The following is a 24,002-nucleotide window of genomic DNA, read 5'->3' as shown; positions in this document are numbered from 1 at the left end:
GAAATCAAAGCACTGCCATCAAAATAATCAATCTTTCTTAAAAAAAAACGTTTGCCAAAAGAAATATCAATTTTAACAAAAAAGACTTAAATTTACACCAACATCAACAAAACAAAATACGAATGAAATTAGTCAAGACTTATCTGAATTTACTAGACGAATTCGATAGGCGGAATATTTTCATGGAATACAAGACCAGGATTGATTCCCCTGTAAGAGATAAAAGTAAATGAACATCTGAATTAGGAAGGTCAGTAGCTTTGGACTCATTTGAGAGAAATGCACAAAACATACCATTACCTGATAACACCAACAACCAACGAAAAATAATATCAGTAGGAAACAACGACAGGCAATCCACTCTCTATCCTGTAAAAAGGACATTATCATAAAAGAAGCTGACAAAGGTGGAGCTGTAGTTTTAATGAATACTCCATATTACAGGAAAATGACAGAAGATATATTAAAAGATGATAAATACTACAAGCAGAAAATGACCTCAAAAATCAGATCGTATACAGTACAACAAACTTCCAGACAAACATCAAAAATGTTTGCGAGAAAAAGGATATAAATGCTTAGAAGAATTTGAAGCAAAACTAAGTCACTTTTACGGTTTACCCAAAGTGCATAAAAGTAATATGATAAGAACTGCATGCCAAATTAGTTTAAATCACGCAGATGAAATTGGAGAAGTTGATGACTTAAAATTAAGACCTATTATTTCTGGACCAATATGCCAAACAGCAGATTAAGCAACTTTATCGATATAATATTAAAACCATTAGTAAAGCATGTACCAAGCTTCCTTGATACAACCGATTTTCTTAGATAACTTAATGAAGAAATAATACCATATGTAAGCACCTTCAATCCAAGAAATCCTGAAGTTCATCCGCAATTACGGCACGACATAAACATCCTCAAAAGAGACAGTCACATGAAAAATGTCCTAGAAAAGTACACCTTCATAAAAAGTAAACGACAACGTCCTAATTTGAAACGTCTCCTAACCAAGGCAAGATTCTACCTAGAGGAACATACGCCAAAAATTACCAGATGCGGACGTGGAAATTGCGGACTATGTATATATCTGATTGAAGGCAAACATTTCAAATCAAAATCGGGATTATATTTACTTATTGTAAAGTTTGATATGAGCTGTGATGTCAGAAACTTCGTTTATATGTTTTGTAATGGATGTCAAGAAGAATATATTGGTGAGACCAACGATTTAAGAACATAGACAACATATACGTGATCCAAAGGTTCGGATCCTTTGTGTTACCAATCACATGGACAACTGCATCAATACAGAACCTAAATTCAGTGTCTTCCCAATAAACAAAATGAATATAGACAGTATTGCAGCAGGAAGACATAAGGAAAGGAATAATAACTAATCAAACTATTGAAACCTAAGCTGAACTGACTTTTTGACGTCACTTAGGGAAGCGTCCCTTGATTAATATCACATGACGCCATTTTGACGTCGTTACTATGATAATAACGTCTACTGATTGTAACCTCCTGAAGATCTATTGAAACAGGTAAAGGAAAAATAAATATATAAAGCGCTTGACGTCAACTTTTATATTTTATATTCTATTCCCGTAAATGTGACATGTTTTCTCACATTTATTGTATTAGACTCTTTCCTGGACCAGATGGCAGGTCGAAATCAACCGAGAAATACATCAAGTCGCAGGACAGTGAACACAAGATGAGATTGAGATAACATTAACTGAAGATAGAGGATCAATGGATAATGCACTCATGGACAGATTCTTTAACGAACTATCGGAAATCAAAACATTAAACTGCGAACTTACTGTATATTCCTTAGAATATTTTCTTGACGAACCTGTCTATGTTGTATGGTAAGGAGACTCATTTTCTGATTATCTAAGGTGTCCCAGATGTCTTTAACATACTTGTTCGTTTCATTTAGCGGCGGAGATTCCCATTTCGTGAGCACTTTTTTTAGATCTTTGAAATCTTCATACTTTTTGTAGTTATCTTTTCTGTAAGTCTTCAAGAGATAAAACAAGTCATACATATATAAATGACTTTAGATTCTGAAAATATATCATAAAATCATTTAGGCTGAAGCTTTCGTAGTATTTGTTAATGTCATTTCATTGTTATTATTTATTTGATTATTGTCAATTATGCTCCCATGGCAAACCGGAAGTAAGTTTGGAATTTGAAATGTTATTGAATTGTCAATACATTACAGAACCCATGACGCTGTACTCTAATCGAGCAAAGGTTTTTAGAAATGTTTACGTATTTGTATTCTTTCATGTTTGAAAGCTGATATATCAGTTTTAATGAAGCAAAGCTAAGAGATCATTGATTTTCAGTTTGATATAACATTCAAGTAAGTGTAAATATATTACACAGATAATAAGGGAAAATAACATGACTCTATGACTTAAATGCAGAATATCAAAACAATTGTAGCATGTCAGTCTCTGACAAACACGTAAACGTTTCTACTCACCCTGCCACAAAAGAAACTGTTCAACTCTACACCGGCTACAATCCATGCTCTGTCGGCTTCTAATCCTCTCTGAGCATCTTGTTGGACCTTCTGATAAGTATCAGACAATTGTGCGATGAGGATATTGAGTAGGATGACAATGCACGTGAACAGGAAACATACCATGAATATAACGCTGATTGTTCTTAAAACAAAATATTAAAAACAAATTTCACCAAGTCACATATGAATACCGATTATAAAATATAATGATAGTAAAGATACATTACATTTTGCATTACATAAAAAATAAAAGGTAAGTGTCGATTTTCCGGAAGCACAGAGCACCACAAACACAATCATAGAGCCATGCATCGCAAAGTAGGCCCACAACAAAAAGAAGCTGAAACGTATAAATATAGTAGTCTTGTTGCTTCATAATTCTAACAAGTACATTTTATTTATATGCAAAATATAGAAAAAGGGTAGGGGATGGGGTGGGCGGTGGAGGTTAGGGGTAGATTAACGTGTCGGGTGTTGGGGGAAAGTTTAAAAAGGAAGGATGAATATTCAACAGGAAAGCCACATTCCTAAAACGCAGTCTCCCTACATCGTAAACAACAGCAATGCAGACACGCACGTACACAAGACAAACACACACACACAACTAACATACACAGATAAACAAACAAACAACACAGTGGGGCACCGCCCCACACACACACATACACACACGCACACACACACACACACACAAGCAGGAAAAATTAAGTGGAGTACCGCCAAAGGACGGCCGGCGGTCCAGACTCTGTTGGGCACGATAACTTACTCATAGTAAAAAGAGAGGGCTTAAAGTTGAGTTCATAACGAAAGGATATCCGATTCTAAGACAAAAGTTAGCGTTTAACTGGCTATCGCTGCATAGCTTAATCTTAGAAAATTTAAGATATTTGACCAATTTAATAAATTGAACATGTCGTTTTTTGCAGGAACATGAAACGTTTGAATACGGGATAATAAGTTTATTCATGTAAACCACAATATTATAAAAGTGCATCAATTTGAACGTAATTCTACAATTTGATTACGCATTAAAACTGACAAAGAAAATCCCTTTGAAATGAAAGAGCAATAACTTCAACAAAATTCACACAGGTGCATAAATTTGAAACAGACTCTATCTTAACAAAACATACCCATATCCTTCCTCCCCCGTGTAATCAACTATGGGTTGAGCTTCTGTCAATGACCTGACTCCAACAAACAATATTCCCAAGAAGGTACTGAAATAAATCCAAAGCATGAGTTATACTGCTGAAAGACTCATGAACTAGAAACAATACTATCTGATATTAAAGACCTTTTTGTGGACAACGCGAAATACTTTTAAAAACATGCATCTACATGTACATTGTCTTTTTTGTCTTTGTTAAGTTTTGTAACTGTAAGCAGATTCCTCAACTGGACAAACGTGTACGTATTTGGTAAATTATCTGAAGCGGCATTAAATTCTCTACCACAAGCAAGATAACAACTTATATTTGTTATTCATTTTTACTTTAATAATGCAAGTTATAGAGGCTCAGTCGTATGAAACCAAATATTAAACCATATTCTACGTTCTAGATAAATGTTTATGTCCAAAGATTTAATGAGAGTATTACCTTGTTTCATGGTGTGTATCTAGGTTTTTATCACCCCTCAGAGACAAGAAGAATGAACCACTGAAGGCGAGCAGGATGACAAGAAACACCACACCAAACTGGATAAAATCATGGGTAATAATTCTGGCCAATATCTGAGTATACGTCCCCGTTTGTCTATAGTGAAATATTCACACTGGTCATATTTCATCTCAAACAAGAATTCTTGCAACAATATCACAACACATTTTACATACTCTGACAAGTATCATTTAAACTATGTTCAATCTGAGTACTAAGACATAAACTTCAAATTCTCAGTTTTACAGACAGAAAGATATTAAAACTTTATTAACTTAATGGATAAATAATTGGGTTTATATTATGAGTACATCTGGGAGAAATATATCTTAATCATTTTAAAATATGTTACATAAAACATTATTTACAATAAATTAAAACAATTTTACCGGAAGGTTTAATATCATTTGTTTCTTTTATTTTTTGATGATCCAAATGAAAGAATGAACTCTTAACATCGACTGCAACTTAGAAAAGGAAAGACTTGGCATGATCGAAAAAGATCATGGTTTGAGGATAATGTTTTATAGGAAATAATGATGTCTTGTTTGATAAAATCTTTACTCATATATTTAGGGGTTGATGTCAGATGTCATATCTTGGAGAACATGAGCTATCGCGGTATTGATAAATACCCGTCACAATATGCTTTGTCAGAGGAAAACACTGATATGTAAAGTTTCTGACTTGACAATATGAATTCAAATATGTGAAATATGCATTTTTAAAACATGGAAGAGTGCGTGAGGGACAGGAAAGGTAGCCATAACAAATCCGCAAAAAAGGTGACAGTTATCAAATGGCTAGAGGAATCTGATTAAAATCATCTCCAATTAACGCTGCGCATTGATTCTATTAAGCCTTGCTTTCAACATTTTGAAAGTGAAAGTAGAAGTTTTAAATAGTATGTATTTAACCTGGGATAATTCCAGTTTTCGATATGTGATTATCATGTACGGGTTTATAATTCTAATAAGAAAGCTTATAGAAACGCATGAAAATTAGTTGTTTTTCTTATTGTTTTCCTTCAGTAAGGGGTACCGGAAGTAAACTGCCTTAATTATAAATCTTTATATTTAACCATTGATAAGTACGGGTTCCGCTGTGGTGTATTGGTCAAGAAGGCAGGAAAATATTTATTGCCGCGGCGGCCAGGGTTCGATTCCCGACTTGGGCATGACTTTTTCTTGATTTGACATTTTTAAAAGATAGTTTAGAAACAAAATCTCATGTTCTCATGTTTATAATATAATGAAACTTTTATTCTAAAGAAAATATAGTTAAGCCAAAAAAGAGTCCAGTCCCTTTTAGCCAAACGCTTGTTGAAGGGAGTCGTCTGATTGGTTCAAATAAAAATAGATTGATGGAAATAAAAATAGCAACATTGGAAATCCGATTATACAGAAAGATCTTTCATCAGATATAACCTTTAGTAAGATTGAGAGCTTTAGTCAAATTGCCCAATATTTGGCGAATTTATTTGGTCGGGGAGGAGTGGTATCTATCACCGTCATTTGCTCATTCTAAAATTCTAAAAATATGTCACAAACACACACACGCACGTACGAACGCACACAAAATGAGGCACGCACGCACGCACATCCGCTTCAATGTTGTAATATGTATGTAGTTTCATTGGAATCTCTTTAAACCTTTGGAAGTAGGATTGCTCGAAACGGAATTCGCGATCTGTTTACAAATGTGTTGAAACTTTAAACTGAAATTTGGAGTAAAAAGGGTGCTTAGTTATTCATATATTGGTGTTAGTGTGTACAAAAAAATAAGAAAAACAACTAATTCTCATGTGTTTCTATAAGCTTTCTTATTACTATAATAATAGAATTATAAACCCGTACGTGATAATCACATATCGGAAACTGGAACACTCACAGCCCTTGTGTCTGGAAACGTAGATGGGTGATAATATTTTGTTTCCTGTAAATCACCTTAGTAATAACAGACATATATTGAAAGTGTATCAAAACAATAATCTGAACGCAGACACGGACGCCGTTGAGGAGGATTGCTCCATAAATACCTTGCGTATAGTTAAGATAATACATAAGTGAGCCGAGAATAGACTCTTTAAGAAAATTCAATTACCCGTACAATAGGTTGGTGAAATGATGCCTGAAACATCACTAAGCCTTTGTCTTTTACCTAGATATGACGATATATATAGCCTCTAGTTTTATCATCAAGAGAGAATGATCAACAATATCAAATGCTCTCTTCCGATCTTGCGGGTTAGCTATTTTGATAATTATATTAGAATACAAATGATATGATATTCGACAACACTTTTATGCATAATATATATGTTATAGTAAATGTTATATATTTGTCTGAAGTTCATGCACACATTTACTTCAAAGTCACGTACAAAAAGCTGAATAAGTGCGAATCGTTTCTTAATTGATTTACATGTGAACTTACGATTTTCATTTGAACTGGACACTTCATAATATGATGTAATAAATAGTAGAGTTGAAAATGAAGACATTATTTTCTTTAGAAATTGCAAGAGAAATAATGATTTCGTAATGTTGGTAAATACACAAACTAGATAAAAATTAGATTCTAAAAGGAAACACACTAAGCAATTGATAAACGGATATTAGCCAAACATTTATCTTATTAGATAATACAAGTACAGAATCATTATATTTACCTAAATACAGCTGCAAATTTTAAAATCCTTATAGTCCAAATTAAATATCCAAACGCAAACACATGCCACTGTGCATCGATATGCAAAAATCTCAAAGGAATGACACATATCAGCAAAATCGAAGAGGAAAAATCAAACCAGTTAAAAGTATCGTGGAAATACTCTATCTTGTGTCTGTGAAAAAAAAAGAAAACATTAAAACAGCCTTCAAGTATCAGCACACATAGCTAGTGTCTAAACAGGGAAAGAAAGATCAGCTAAACGTTGATAGAAATATTCTTGGCGTTGTCTGTAATTAATATATAAAGAGACATGACGGTCCTATATCACTCACCCGAGCATCATTTGTCTTATAACAAACTGCAGCACCACAACACAACACGACACACAACAAACAACACACACAACACTAAACACAACACACAACACACACAAAGTTATCAAGTGTTATCAAACAGTTTCTTAATGATTCTTTGGGTCCGTTTAAAAAATCTGGGTATTATCAGCGTATTGACTTATTTTATATTTTTGATACTGCAGACTGATACCTACATTACTGTTATTTCGCCTAATCATTAACCCTAATATCTAAAAACATAAAAGAAACAAGTAAGGAGAAATTGGGTCACCTTGTCTGGAAGGAAAACTCAAAAAGATTACCATTTTGCAAAATACATATTTAACTTCCATTTTGAAAAAAAAACGTATCCATTTCTTAAAAGAGTTCCCAAAATTAAAGAAGTCTGAAGTTTTATATATAAATGCCCAGGAGACTGAGTCGAATGCTTGCTGAAAATCAATGGAGAGCAGTAAGCCAGTTAGTTTCAAACATGATGTTATAAATAAGTCTGATGTTTTCCCCAATAAATCTACCGATTACGAAACCTTTTTGATCATGATAAATAAGTTTATCCAGGACACACTCTAAACCATTTGCTATCACTGTTTATGCTAACTTGTATACAACATTCAATAGAAAAATTGGTCTCTAATTTTTCATAAAACATCTATCTTTGTTTGGTTTTGGAAGACAAGTTATGACCCCTGGTTCCTGTATTATTGAGAAGTTGTTTATCTTATAACCGTAGTTTAATGATCTCAAAACAAAATATGCGATGTCTTTCCAGAAGAACTAAAACAATTCCACAGATTATCAATTCAACCGGGGCTTTTGTTATGTTTCATACTATTAAGTACATTGCTTAATTCTTTTATATCTATTCCATCTTCTAATTTAAAGACTCTGACAAACTTAATTCCCATGGATAATTTCCAATGATATTTTTAATTGGCATTTCATTTGCCTTAAAACAGTTTTTATACAACTTTTCATGGTAACCTTTATGGAAGTTTAAAATGTCCTGCGTATTAGTATAATGAACACTAGTTTTGTCTGTAAAGTTTCTATTTCGAAATTGAAAAAGTAGCTTGATGGCTTTTCTCCTAGATTTTCATATCTTCATCTTGACCTTACCATTTCTTTATCTATAATCTTTTGCCTTAATGCCTTGATGTTTAACTAAACATAGTTATTTTTGAAAGAATCGTCGTTTGCATTATCCCCAAACATTCTTTTTTTTCAGTTTTATGTTGTTCAGTAAGATTTACTAACGTATTGTGCGTTTTATTCGACCTGGCGGGGCGAAGTTAATCTCTGACTTATGCAAATACATGTAATTGTAATCTCAAAAAAAAAAAAAACACGAGCAAAATAGGTAGAGCAATATATGTTTAATTCCGAAATCCTTCGGTAAACAACGACTAAAATTCAACGCTACATTGGTAACATTGTAATGTAGATGGCCACTGAATAAAAAATCAGGTTGCCGAATATACTACATATCCTGCACAATAATGCGAAACCCCGCCCCGCCAGGTCGATTAAAACTCACAATAACTTTAACTAACTCAACATAAATTTCATCTCTAACAAAGAACTTGTTAAACTTCCAGTAACATTTTCCCCTTAGGTTATAATTAAACTTCTGTGTCAAAGTTATACCATTATGATCTGATCTATAACCAGTAATACTGTCACTTATTAAAACGAAGTCAAGTCTTGATTGTTTCTTAATTGGATTCAGATTTCTCCATGTGTATTGCCTTTAATTTTCGTTCTGAATTCGCTAAACATCTACAAAGCCACCATTTTCAATAAGGTTAGTGGTAACTTTACTCGCTCTTTGATTATTGACTGAGTTATAATTTTCATAGTCTAAAGTAAGATTAATAATCAGGTTCCATTTATTTATTTATTTTGTTGGGTTTAACGTCGCTCCGACACAATTATATGTCATGCTTTGATGGTGGATGAAGACCTCAGGTGCCCCTCCGTGCATTATTTCATCACGAGCGGGCACCTGGGTAGAACCATCGACCTTCCGTAAACCAGCTGGATGGCTTCCTCATATGAAGAATTCAACGCCCCGTATACATGTATACGTTGTCAGTTTGATTTAACGGAAAATATGGTGTCAAGTTTCGTTTTTCTCTTTGTTCCTTATTTTCTCTGTATAATATTCTGTCGTTTAAAATGAATTTTTTGTGTCACAAGTCTCTTGACGTTTCTGACAGTCATCTGTTTTATTTTTCCATTTATTCATTTATTATTATCTATATTACATTATTCCCTTATCGCTTTGTTAATTTTCGCCATAATAGTGGGTATCTGATGCAGCTTCTTTCCACATTAACGTCGGTATATATATATATATATATATATATATGTATGTATTGTTGCAATACGGATAATATAGCCGGAAAAAAGATTGAAGTAAAATTTTGGTATTACATAGTTTAATCGAGTAAAATTACAACTTTTAAAGTTGTAATTTTACTCAATTAAACTATGTAACATTTTTTTTTATATAAGTGAGAAAATAAAGAAAAAACATCAACGAAATGCCTTCCAAACACACTGGATCCCAGATGGATACAAGAACATAAAAGATAGAAAATATAGAGAATGAGAAATACAGAAAACGGTTAAAATTCTGATAAGCTGCAGTATACTGCATGCTCTGCTGTTCTGTTGTCTGATTATGGAACAGAATCTGATTGCTTTAGACCCATTACAGACAAAATAGTTTGCCTTGATATAACTGAAAGCCTGCAAAATGAATGGTTTAGAATTTGCCATCCGGCACCTGATGAGCATTGCGAATGATTGTTTTATGAAAATGTTTGCATATTTTTGTGAAATACAGTTTTAATTTAATATATGTCACATGAACTTTGTCTCTGGTTTTACATCTTATTAATTAAATACATTTATAATGTTATAATGTATCTGCATGTTTCTGTCCTTCATTGACAAATGACTGGTCTTTACTTACGTTATTCCCATTTTAAAGGAAATATCCTAAGATTCCATATAGTCAAAATGTATTAGACATTCACATTTCTTTTCGTAAGGTAACTACATTTAGTCCCATCCGAAGTAATGAATATACAAACCTAACTTAATCATATGTGATGGCAAAAAATAGGGAAAATATGATTCACGGTTCCAATGAACATTATACATATACACGCGTATAATAATAAAGATAAGAAGAAATACTGGTAAATTAATGACAACAACCGGGTTTTGTCTTTATTATGTTGAGGGCGGTATTGTTATCTGATAATAACATATAATTTCAATTTGTGCGGTAGATTATTTTCGATTGCCTTTAATTGCTACTGTTTTTCTATAAATACACCTGAAAACTATTAATTGTAATAAAATCTGTAAGAACTATAAAAAAAATTTTGCAAAATTATATTTCAAATTTTAAGAACTGGTCATTTTCAAAACAAGCATATGCAATTCTTTATAAATACATATTTTGAAAGGAAATAACTAAATACCTTTTGTAGATGTATTGGCTCCGCTCAATACTTCCAGAACATATTATATCATTTAATGAGAAAAACTGCTCATTCATCCCGTCACAAGCATTTTGCAAATTGTTAGAAAACTGTACTAGTTTCAAACAACTTTCTTAGCGAATCCTATGCAATTTACTAGATAGTGAATTCAAGATGTGCATAGCAGGTGGTTACTTAAGAAATAATAAGTTCCCAAACGTGGTTTATCGTAGAATAACCCGAGTTTTGAGTTCTTATGCGTAAGAATGTCACGAAGGCCATAGACCTGAGTGATATATTGTTTCGCATAAGAACGAAAACTCGGGTTATTCTACGAAAAATCACACTTGGGAACTTATTATTTCGATTCTAACACGACATACTAGTATCAACAGTGTTAGAAAAAAATGGTAACTACTTTTTACGACCGTGCTACGCACCTGGATCGGATGATGTCATTGCACGCGAGTGGTTTATTGCAGAATAACCCGAGACAGATCTTGCTCTACATGTATGTAGGTTATTTGCTGGTCGTGTTAGAATACAAGAATAATTGACGGAACTGTAAGGTAGATAGACTCAGTATTTAAAGTAGGAAGCCTCATATTTCTGTTGATGTTATCTGTGACAGTATAAGTTTCCTTTGAGTTGAAGACTTTTTAATGTTTTTATACGCTCGCTTTAAGAAAACGGGACTTATTATGTGAAGGGATGTCCGTCCGTATGTCCGTCTATCATAATTCGTGTTCGGAGCATAAATGTATAACTATCAAAGGTATTGACTTTAAACTTGCCATATAGCTAGATGGCAAGAGACGATATGTAGAGCCCTTCAACCGGCTCGTAGGTCAAAGGTCAAGGTCACAAACTGAGCTTAAATTTCAAGACTGTCCATCATACATCCTATTTTGTGTCCGGATCATAACTAAATAGCCATGCAAGGTAATGGGTACGTGTCGATGTGATAATATGCAGAGCACATTAACCAGGTATGTAGGTCAAACGTCAAGGTCACAAACTGAGCTCAAAGATCAAATCTGTCCGTCATATTTTGTGTCTGGAGCATAACTTATTAACCATTCAAGGTATTGACTTCAGACTTCAAGGAGCGGCAAGTGAATCGTTTTCCAAAAGATCAGTATGACGTAATTTAAAGACAAAGTATGTAAGAACGTTTATCTAGATATAGAATATCCTCAATTAGTTAAAATGATGTGCTAAAATATTTGACACATCTTTGAGTTTATTAATTTGACTCCAGGAGCCCAATCCGGGGACATTGTTTCAGGCATGTTTTTATTTCCATCTTAAGCTTTCTGTTTGCGACAAAACATTACTCCGCAGGCTGTCGGAGTTATGTTACCACAAAAGGTGGCGTAGCAACGGTAATGCAATCAGCCTTAGTGTTCAAACGCCGCAAGCCTTATTAGGACTATTCAACGTGTTTGTGGCTAACTTGACTTTGACCCGTACCAGAATTCCTCGCAGACGTGTAGGCCTTCTCAAGACAACAAAAGATTTCTCTGGAAACATTCTATTAAGACTCTGTTGATGTTGCAGTTATTGGCCAGATTGTTGCGCGAATATTTAGCTGGTAAAACATGAAAGGTATGCATTCGTTCGATATATTTTTCTATGTACTGAAGCAGTCTAGTCTATGTCTCGTAAATGCAGATGCTTTTGAGGCAGCTCCGAAAACGAAATTAAAAACAAAAACTCGTATGCGTATAATCAAATTAGCATGAGATAATATACGTTTTAAAAATCCCCCGATAGCAATAATGCATTTGTGTTGAACCACATTATATTATCTTTAAAGTTATTTACGGTGATGGACGCGAACTTTAAGCTAATCATTCATTCATCGTTTTCGGTAAGGCAATTACTTTCGACGGTCGCATTTGACCACATCTATGGTTATGCTTTTTAGACGATGTGGATATGCAATAGACTTATAAGCGGGAAGCTCTTCAATCTTCATTAATCGTGCAAACATATTTCGCCTATCTATGAAGTTCATTAATATGGTTTAAAATGAATAGCACGCGTTTCTAGATAAGTATCAAAATAAAAAGATAAAAACATAACAAGATAGTTGTAGATCTACACCCAAACCCATAAAGTGACACAGATAATTCTCACTACGAGCCGTCACACCAGCAAACATACGTCATACTTCTCCTTTTAAAATATAAGAACAAGTGAAAGCCGACCAGATTCGCTATATTTTTATATTACCTCTATAAATCATTCTCATAACGTACCAAATACTGCTCTTTCAACAGAATAGGTGACAGAGACTTATTGTCAAAATATACATCTTTATAGTTTGATTTAATGCTACCCTTCAAAAAAACTTTTCTAAAGCCCGAAAGCGCTCGGGAATATAAACATTTTTAAACTGTTGACACTATCTAAATGTATTTTATCTCAAGTTCAGTATTCTTTTTCATGTTATAATATCCTTTAGGGATCCGGTGAAATATGTTTCGTGGATGTTTTACAATTCCTGATTCTATACATATGAAACAAAGCACTTACCGTCTCATCTGATTGATTTCTATCAACACTGTTTGCCCTATCATAAGACAGGATAAAACTTCGAAAACAGCCCTAGATATTTGCAGGCGATCACTATACACAGTTGGATCAGGTGCCATCACAGCCACTATGGCGGAGTAGGTGATACAAAACAATCCGATAATATACAGGAGGGAATTTAACCTGCAAAGAAACCAGACATTGATAACATGTGGTAATCAGAATTCACAAAACAATGACTTAATGGTATTAAAGTGTTTTAAATTACATTAAGTGCATTTATTCTTTCAATGCCTATTTCCTTATATACAAAGACACATCGTGTGTTACGAGAATGGACATATTCTTTTTAATACGGGAGGTAGCGTTTGAAAGGAATTTTAGGATGTACGCACGGGTAGACGGCACAACCGACAAAAGCAAATCTATTTTCCCTTACTCATATCCATCATTTTACAGCACATATCGTTCTTATAAAATAAAGCAAAACTGCCATTCATTTAACATTTGTAAAATAATCTTTGGTTATTCATATGACTCAGTACTCACATTCTCGAGTTTATCTTGAAAACAATAAGGTTCTGTCTCTATTCTTTTTCACGCCTTTTCACTCATTTACACCAAATATAGTACACATTTAACTCGCGCATCATCAACATACTACGTTTGGAGAAATGAGACGTGTTAAATTGTTTGACGAGATTTATACATGTATGTTTCCTTTACATTCTGACTCAATTTAAGCTTTAAGGCGTATATTCTAATGTTTTACAGGTATGATCATTTTGATTTTCATTTGACGTAAAGAGTATAATAGATACATTATGGATACTTGGCAGATACTTTATAAATACCTACGTGTGATAAGAGTTAACATTATTTGCAGACAGACGTTAGAAATTATCTAAAAGTTATTTTATTCATCTTACACAAAATACAAGTTTGTCCAGTCATTTTGAAAAGGATCTAGGTGTCAAGTTTAAACATTTCAAGCACTAGCTTTTCACAGTGGCAAGTTGGTATCACACATGACTTTTAAAGGGTATATTCACGTAAGATACTATTTTAGCCTCAATTCATGTAGGTTTTTAACAATATTTTCATTCTTCATGGAAGGATTTTAATATTGTATTGCAAAGATAAGAATAAAAAAACAAGCAATGTTCCGACAAAATAATGTTGACTGTAGATTTTTCATACGATCAAAAACAATAGTTTTGACTCTGTCGACTGTAGGCGTAAGGCACACGTCAATTTAATAAATTTTCATTTTTGGCATTTTCGTAACTTTCCAAAAAGCTATTTTGCCCTTTATTTGACGAAAACCGTCATAGAGTTAAGGTTTTATTGTACAAACTAATCTGACAAAACGAAATATGTATTAGGGTATCAAAATATTTGGTTGTTGTCAGAATATTTTGAACAATTAAATTTTACCGGTTCAAACACTGCATTTTTGGCTATCTATATAAAAGCCCATTTTCTTGACTTACAATGACCTATGCCAAGTGACTAAGTTGGCAAATACGTATTATAGGTATTTTAGTTATGCGAAAGATTTTTGCAACAGTCTTGCTAACTGGATGAAAGCGTCCAATCTTTCCATTCTGTGGTTTTCTGCAACGGTAAGTGAAATAACAAATTGTTCATCCTGAATGACACTGTTTACAGTCTTAAAGGCATGTGTCTGTCAGTATATTTAGCAAGTATATTGCTATGTCTTAATAAATATAATAAGCATGTGTAATAAATACAATAACAATCCGGTTAAAATACTAACTTTTATAAATTTACAGAATGAGCAGTCGTATAACTAGCACATGGTTCATGTTACATTAACAGGTGTGGTGTAAGGGCGCAATAGATTTAAATCTACCAGGTAGAGAAGGGTTTTTTGTCTTGTGTGTAATAATTTGCAATATTTTTTCTCCGTTTTCTGTTCATCTGTAGAAAGGAACCATTCCAGACAATTTTAATTCCAAAAAACAGCATTCTTGGAGTAGATCTGAAGAGTATGGATAAATTTGAAGTAGGTACCCCGTTTGTTCTTTTTTGCAGAAGAATGGTTTCGTTCACATCGGCTGCACATAAAAGTCACATTTTTCAAGGGCAAAATTACCGATTTTGAACATAGCATATTTTCCAACTACACTGCGCCAACCAATATTTCTTGCTATCTATTTTGTTATCACGTTTACGGACCCCTCATGGAGTTAGAACAAATTCTGATTTAATTTCTATATATACGAGTATAAAATATAGAGATTAGTCTTAGATAAATTTTTCCGCCATTATTTGTTGTGTAAAAAGTTGAAAATGCCAAAATATATAAATTTATCAAATTGACGTGTACATTACCATTACTGTTAACAGAGTCAATAAAAAGTATTTTTAAATGTTTTTTTTTAATTGACAACATGCATGCATAAATCATCATATTACATTTAAAATAAGAGCCTATCTATATAAATACTTTACCAGAGCAGCATAGATTTTAGCGCATTAAACTGTAGTCGCTAGTATCTGTGCCTCTGTACGCATATAAAATGTACTACAAGGTCGCGTTGGTATATTGCATATTGCCCTGTCAAAAGCGACATTAATAATTCTGTCGAAATGCAAATGAAAACAATTAGATGTAAAAGCTATTACAGATATGACAGATATGACAATAACCTTAATTTAATTTCCAAAATTAACTACAATCCCATTTGCCCTGGAATGAGGAATACGGCCCCGCTTACTGTCTACTATGATAACTAATGTCCGGAAATAGCCTATGGCGTTTTCAGTTCTTTACATAACTTAAAAGTAAACCATTACTCTGTTGATTAATAAACAAAACAGTTTATTACAGTGGGTACCACCAAGGTGGCTATCCAACGTGACCTTTATAGGTCGGGCGAATGATAATATATCTAACCTAGAATCAGGTAGGTTCTTTCACAATATCTCCGTTAATTCTGGTGGCACTGCGCATAAAGAATAAAACATGAGCAATCATCTCCGGTTATAACAATGTTTATTCTAAGTGTTTTGACCCTGTCAACAGTAGGGGTAATACATCAAATTTTCATTCCTGGCATTTTTGAATCTTTCCAAGAAGCTATTTGTCCTTTTCTTGACGGAAAATTTGACTATAGAATTTTATAACTTACTGAAACCTCCGTTGGGCATACTCCTTCCATTTTCTTCGAATCAGCAACCTCACTGCGTCATGGTAGATGATATTCTGCCCAAGAGAATGCAATTTAAAGATAGTTAATCAGACTTTTGTCAACTAATGGATTTGCTCGAAACTTAACCAACTGTCCAAAAACACTTATTGTCGGTGCGACGTTAAACCCAACAAAAGCAAAGAATACACTTATTTGTGTTAACCGAGCTCGTAATACACGTCGGATTTTCACTGGAAGTACTTTTTAAATGTGGTTTTTCTTCCCTGGTTGCCCAACCAAGATAGCGTTATTTTAGCATAAGTTTTTAATAAATATAATTTGCCTACAGAATAACACGAATACAAGCACTATTGTATTAAAGTTGTCAAAGCTTTGTATTGACCAGTATATATTTTGCCACAATTCATTGGAAATGTTGGTTTTGAACATCATTATTTCCTCCCTTTGCCCGACCAAGGTACACACTTGTAAACTTGCCTTTTGTTTCAAGTAGTTGAAACTAGAAATTTTATTGAAATCAAAAGATTTTTTTTTTTAATTATATCAAAAGGAGGTAATTACAAAATTTTGTGAAAGTAATAAAATATACATATCCAATAGAGATCTAACTCTATTCAATGGGTCATTTGTTCCGTATGGGTCAGTCACCCTACACGTATAGCATTAACGGACGCCCAACGTATAGAAAAAATTGCGGCAGAAAGTTATCCGGTGACGAAAGACATTCTCCGCTGCTGCTCGGTGCTCTCGCGATCGGTGTATGGGGCGCATAAAACGGACAAATCGCACTATGACCGCAAGATCAACGCACATATACAGGACGAACAACGTTCAATTAATGGATATCACCGTACTAGTAACGGACTTGTACCGCGTAAAACGTAAGCACAACGCAAGAGGAACTGACAAAACGTTCTTGTCAGTTATCGTCCGTTGAACATACGTTACATCCGTTTTTTTCATTTTTCTTAAAAAATGATTTTAACTATTTCCAAACGAATGTATAGGTAGAAATATGATGTTCCATATCAATAACTCAGTTTTATTTTATTTTGCCATGGCAAGATTCTGTCATTGCAACTTTGCCATGGCAAGATTTTGCCATGGCAATTTATTATCTTTTTTTTCAAATATTTTAAAGGAAGGTTTTAATTTTAGCGATTATGAAATACAATACTAGCAGGAACAAAAATGATTTTAAGTTTCTTAAGATGGCATATTTAAATTGACAAGATCAGAATATTGCTACATAGATCGGGATAAATGCTTACTGATTTTCAGTGGCAAGGAGCAGTTTTGTACTTCCTGTTTTTTGATATTGCTTATTTGTTATTACGATCCATAGATACTCAATTTAAAATAGCGTATATTATCAAACGTCTTCAACACAATGACTTTTAGGAAATTAATATTATTATTGGACAAAATAAACAGCACAATTTCTAATTAATTTATTATGTACAGAGCATCTGGCTATATAGATTTTGCCACTATTGTGTTGATTTATAGTTTTGAACAATAATAGTAATTATTATGAACTGTATCTATTTTCTGAATAAAAATCTGACTTATAATAGTAATAACTTTAATGTTGATAAAATTTATAAGCAGCTGCTTATTAATGACAATTATAGAAATAAGGATTGACATAAATGCTTTCCGTAAAGAATGCCGAAATCGTACACGGAGAATATGTTATTTGCTGATTGTCATTACGGGTCCACTATCTTATGTCAATACTCTTGATAGTTTGAAGTATTCTTCGAACACAATACAAGTAATTCAATTTGACGAGCTCATTTTGTGACATTGATCTACCGACCGGCTTTTGCGCTGTTCACTTCGTCTCATCACCACTTGCATATATACCAAGTTTTAAGTCGACACCTTCAATATTTTTTAAAGTTATGCTAACCTTTATGCTTCTGACATGAAAGGTCATATTTTACCTTTCAGCTCAACTTGTGACCTCCTTTCCTTTTTAGAAGGAATGTCGTATTACTGTGTTATCGTCCCGCTGACTCGATAGAACGACACTGTCGTGTTGTTGTGCTGCAGTGTTGGCGGGTCGAATGTGCGATAATACTGCAGCTCAACAGACTTTTGCACGATAAAAAACGACAAATAAAGGATAAAGGTCGGTAATTTCACAGATTTGTTTTCGAGATCTAGTTTCGTTGGGTATAATAATATTGTTCTGCCACCTATGATATTGTTGTGGGTTAGCCCCATCGACATGATAACATGACAAAACACTCTGTGTATTTGTCGTTCTCTTTATGTCGTGTTGTCGTGTCACGGCAACTCAACATAGCAGAAGTCAGTCACAAAATGAACAGCATATTGTAATTATTGGAAATTGTAAATGAATATAGGAGATTTGTTTGCTTCCATGTAAGATCAAAATACCTTTCACCTTGTAATCACTAAATGCTTTAGTCGTGTTTGAAAGTGCGAAGTGTACTTCCGTGTGAAATAAAATTCTTGTTTTTTTCTGTGAGAATATCAAATATATTTCACTCTAATATTTCAATACTTAACTTAAGTTAGAATATCAAGAATTGTTTAAATCTCATAGAAGCAATGTCAGTCCGTCAGTCCGTAACTTTTAGCACCCATGCCGTATCTTCAGTTCCACGACATGACAATTTTATACATACAAACTTTGATTTTGTAGTCTAAGGTCATTGCCAAATATCAAAATTTAATGTTTAATAAATAAATAAGAATTCTGTCTCATAGATTAAAATCAATCGATAAAACCTGGATTAAAAATGGACTAAATGTTATTGTGATATTACATAACGGTGATCGTACGCCATATATTTTTCTTTTTAAAACAATACAGATATTACTCCAATTATAAAACATATCTTTTCATCAAATAAGTAAGTTTCTTTCGTTTATGAAATACGATATTAGTTATTATCACAGTAGCTTGATCTTTGATGTTGTATATGACTCGAGGATTTTTGCAGGCCTGGATAATCTAAGCCGCGCAAGAATGGGGAAAAAATCCGAACAAAAATGTTTAGCGCTTTAAAGTTTTCTTTCATTCTTGATCTACATTGAGGTACTTTAGCTTTCCAGACATGACTGTGAACAATTATGTTAAACATTTAATATTAGTAACATCACTAATATTTCTTATACATGTATAATAAAAACAGTTTTATTATGCCTGCATATAATGCCATGTATTGTCTTTACATAGTTCACTTTAGATAGATAAGAAGAAATTCTAAATTCAAAATTGTAAGAACAGAACATTAAAAAGTAGAAAAACAAGGATGAATATGCTACAGGAAAAGTCACGTTTAAAAAACTCAGCCTCCCTAAACCGCAACTCACAGCACGTGCTGTATACACGAGCAGCACACACATACGCACGCACGCACCCACGCACGTACGCACGATGACAGAAGAATACAGCGGGTAGCCGCTTGGAACAGGCAGTGGCAAATACACAACTGGGCAGCTAAAATCGGTTTATGTTGCACCTTACATCATCCACGATGTTTCAAAGTCATAGGACGGTGTAATAAACGTTTGTCAAATTAATTTGTATATCTGATATATTGTTAAGGTAACAAGAAAGCGCAGATGGTGCTTGACTCATTTTTGTTCTATCTTTGCTATAAATGGCCGCCAATTTTAATTTGCCACGCCAATATGTGGCAAAAACAGCAAGTACTTCTGTACATGCTATCTTAAAAATTCTTTCGCAAAATTAAAATACTTCAAATTCTCATGCATGCCATACTTTTCAATTTGATTTTATGCCACCAACAAAGCAGCAGTCAACATTAAAAACTTAACTTTCCCATGGGAAATGCTATTTTCCCATAGGAATGCGGTCTTTTCCCATGGGAAATACACTTTCACATGGGAAGAATATGTGATAAATTTCCCATGGGAAAATGGATTTTCCATGGGAATTTCCTATGGGAAATATATTTGTTTCTTAAAATGATAAATCATTATCTTTAAAACTTATTCTACACTAGGCACATCATAACATGACTTTGGAAAAAGTTATTTGTCATTTTATCATTTTACAAATTTTCCCATGGGAAACCGTTCCCATATTTTGGCCATGGGAGGACGTTCCTATGGGAATCATTTCCTATGGGAAATATTTACGATGGGAAGACTTTTAAAATATTCCCATGGGAAATATTTCCTACAGGATAAATTTCCCATGGGAAATATTTCCGACGGGAATGAATTACGGTGGGAATATTTGATATAAAATAAGTCATGTGTACAATTTTCCACAGAAAATACTTTATAAGAAACTGAATATTCTAAACTGAATAATGCCTTTTTAGATATGGAAGTCGTCGATACTATCGTTTAAACTGGCATCAAATTGGAATTATAACACGATCCGATTTATTTTCCTATTACACAAAGAAGGCAGAAAACAGTTATACAAAAATCACTGTTCAAAATTTTAAAAAGATTTTTTTGTAAACGTTCGGGGGAACCGGCGCTTAAAGAAAAAGAAGTATAGAAATAAGACTTATACTTTAAAGGAAATACTTAACCATGCTGGACACAATTTGTTCTTCCTTTGCAATCAGTGTAGATCATTATGAGCCTGCACCATCCGTGCAGACTGATCATGATCTGCACTGTCTGCCATTCAGCCATAACTTTTTGGTATGCAACCCCTTTCGTAATTAATAGTACTGTCCAAATTGAAAGTAGACAAGTTCATTATTGTAATTTAAGCATGGTAAGGATTAAGTTTCTTATATCGTGCTAAATAAAATATCATATTTGCGTGACTTGAATAAGTACTGCTGACAAATACTACTACCATAGTATACTTTAACTATAAATATATTTTTACGGGGGAAAAAAAAACACATTAATAACAATAACTTCATCAATATCCCAATTTAGAATAGCAGACTTAACTAAGTAATAACGTAAGATTTTCGTGAAATTTGGGCCAGGATCTTTACTCAGTAAATATTTACGGAACAACTCTATTAACGATGTGAATTCTAAATTTGTACTGATTCTTCCTACTGTCATACGATTCATAAAATAAGGGTAAAAATCGTAAAAAAAATCCTGAAAGAAAGGGAAAAGACTATATAAAGACAGAAGGAAGTGAAAGACATATATTACAACGCAAAAACCATAAAAATACCTATCACTTATAGTATGTGGGGTAACATATCTTTTATGACCCTGCCTGCCAGTCATAATCGCTAGACGATTGTTCGGCAGTAGATAGTTGAAGTTGAAGTTGACCCGCCTTGAAACAACACTGACCGGATATTGTTTACCCCTAGGCAATATTGTAATACATTATAAGAGTCAAAGGGTAATTTTAAGATATTTGTTACAATTAAATTATTTTATGCTTAATGTGATTGTGTGCAATCTTAAGACTAAAACAAATAATAGATATCGCATTTTTTTAAAACGAATGATTAAAGAATGTACCAAAAACACGCATTAATTTAATATACAGAATAATATAAACAAAGTAGGTTCGGAAAGAAGCAGAATTATCGTTCATAAAGGGCTATCTTTCAAATTAAAGTTTGGTCATATTATAAAAAACCCAGAAAATGATTTTTTTTTTGTTTCAAAATTATTAAAAAATCCCATATGAAGAAAAAAAAAATGACCGCGTCGGAGATCGAACCCGGACCCCCGCGGCAATAAAAAAGTCTCCAGATCGTTCAGAAAAAAGTAATATAGATATCTGGAAATTTAAATCATCGCTATATATCTTAAGAATGCTTTAAACCTCAATTACTGACAGCTATATTTTACGGAAACACATGAGAATTAATTGCTTTAGGTATTTTTTTGCGAAAAAAATTTAAAAAAGCATTTGTATATTAAATGCAAAATTTGACACTAAATCCTCCATAGCGTTATTTTAAACGACAGCGGATCTAAGTTTCGGCGTTCTGAGTTCAAAAATTAATTTTTTTAATTTGTCTAATTACAATCTCAGTTGATTTTTTTTGTCAATGTGAAGTTGCCTACAATTCATAGGCTTTGACCCTATAACAATTTGTACCGACAAAGTCAGACTAGCAGACGACAATATTTTCCGTAACAGCTTCCGATACTTACGGATAAAAGGCGGAAAAAAACCGACAGCTATTCACGGCGCACGACATCGACATCTTATCTCCTGCGCACGACACTTTTTTTTCCTGTCATAGCCCTAACTTTATGGGAGCTCGTTTGACAGATGCTAAAGACATTTAAACTAAAATAAATGCATGTGTTTGCAGATCCACGCGAGTTTTAGTCAATTTGGTGACGGATTTTTACCAATAGTAATGAACTGATGGTATAATAAACACATGTACATGTACATAGTATAGTACACTTTGTATTAAGTTTCTTTTGCGCTGGTTCGGTTATTTTGGAATCTTGCAGTTAATATTTCAATATAATTATGGATGTTAACAATTAATATATAATTTAACAAAAATCCGTTAAGATATAATTATTTCAATATGCCACCATACTAAAGTTCCTGACTTTCTTTTTGGGTTTTTTAAAGACACCCTGAAAATTTTATCCACTCTAGTGTGATTGCTGATTCTTTGTCCAAATCAACTGCAAGTCGAAATATTTCATATAGCCGGAAATTAAATAGACATGCCCATGTAGGCGTTCACCCACATATTTACGCACATGCGTTTAAAATATATACAAGTGGACGTCTATATTAAAGCCTGTATGCACAGTCTAGCTGCACTTAATATACGAGATCCAGCTGGCTTACGGAAGGTCGATGGTTCTACCAAGGTGCCCGCTCGTGATGAAATAATGCTCTAAGGGGCACCTGGGTCTTCCCCCAACATTAAAGCTGGAAAATCGCCATAGACCTATCATGTGTCGGTGCGACGTTAAATAAAAAGAAAATGAAAATGAAAAAACAATGTCTAACTTCACTTAAATATACGCGTGTATTTATACATTAACAAGAATACGCGTAAATATATACGCACACGTATGATTTGACGCACGCAGGCGTATTTCTAGGTACTTGAATATATTCGCGTACACCTATATATTTACCATGGTACGCGTATAATTTTATGCTTGCACGCTTTATTCTGAGTGCTTGTATATTTACAAATATGCGTGCAAATATGGACGTGCACGAGTAAATTAATATATAAGCATGTACCTACATACATGTATTTACATTTGCACATACATTTTTATTGATGTTTGATGTCGTGGGAATGAAATAAAGCCATTAAAACACTAGTGAAATACAGTTTTGACGTTGGCGTCGTTTTAAGTCGGATTCACTTGGTCAATAGATAGATATTCTAGCATAAAACTGCTGTTCTTGTCAGTTTTTTGGGGACGTTTTAACAAGAGAAAAAACATGTGTTAACAGAGAGATTCTCGCGCTCAGGGGATATTATAACACCTTTGCATGTCCTATATGCGTTCCGTTGCAAATTGTTAACGTATTACGGCCCCAAAACGGTATCGTCAACGTGAAAAAACAACGCAGATATTCCTGCCAGAAATTATACAGACATAAC

At 33.5% G+C, this 24,002-nt stretch overlaps 1 protein-coding gene across 1 annotated transcript in view; it reads right to left on the bottom strand.

Moving 5' to 3' along the window:
• The window catches only part of LOC123530043 (uncharacterized), a 112,672-nt gene that overhangs the window by 6,624 nt on the left and 82,046 nt on the right, over positions 1-24,002 (bottom strand). The window contains exons 9-15 of the mRNA XM_045310733.2: positions 16,432-16,505; positions 13,274-13,456; positions 6,881-7,054; positions 4,150-4,305; positions 3,682-3,768; positions 2,507-2,690; positions 1,833-2,032 (exon numbers count right to left, since the gene is read on the bottom strand). Of these exons, the coding sequence (XP_045166668.1) occupies positions 1,833-2,032; positions 2,507-2,690; positions 3,682-3,768; positions 4,150-4,305; positions 6,881-7,054; positions 13,274-13,456; positions 16,432-16,505 (1,058 nt within the window). The remainder of the gene's footprint in view (positions 1-1,832; positions 2,033-2,506; positions 2,691-3,681; positions 3,769-4,149; positions 4,306-6,880; positions 7,055-13,273; positions 13,457-16,431; positions 16,506-24,002) is intronic.

Source organism: Mercenaria mercenaria, chromosome 13 (assembly GCF_021730395.1).
Source record: "Mercenaria mercenaria strain notata chromosome 13, MADL_Memer_1, whole genome shotgun sequence".
NCBI lineage: Eukaryota > Metazoa > Mollusca > Bivalvia > Venerida > Veneridae > Mercenaria > Mercenaria mercenaria.
This window is presented reverse-complemented; position numbering and strand designations above follow the sequence as displayed.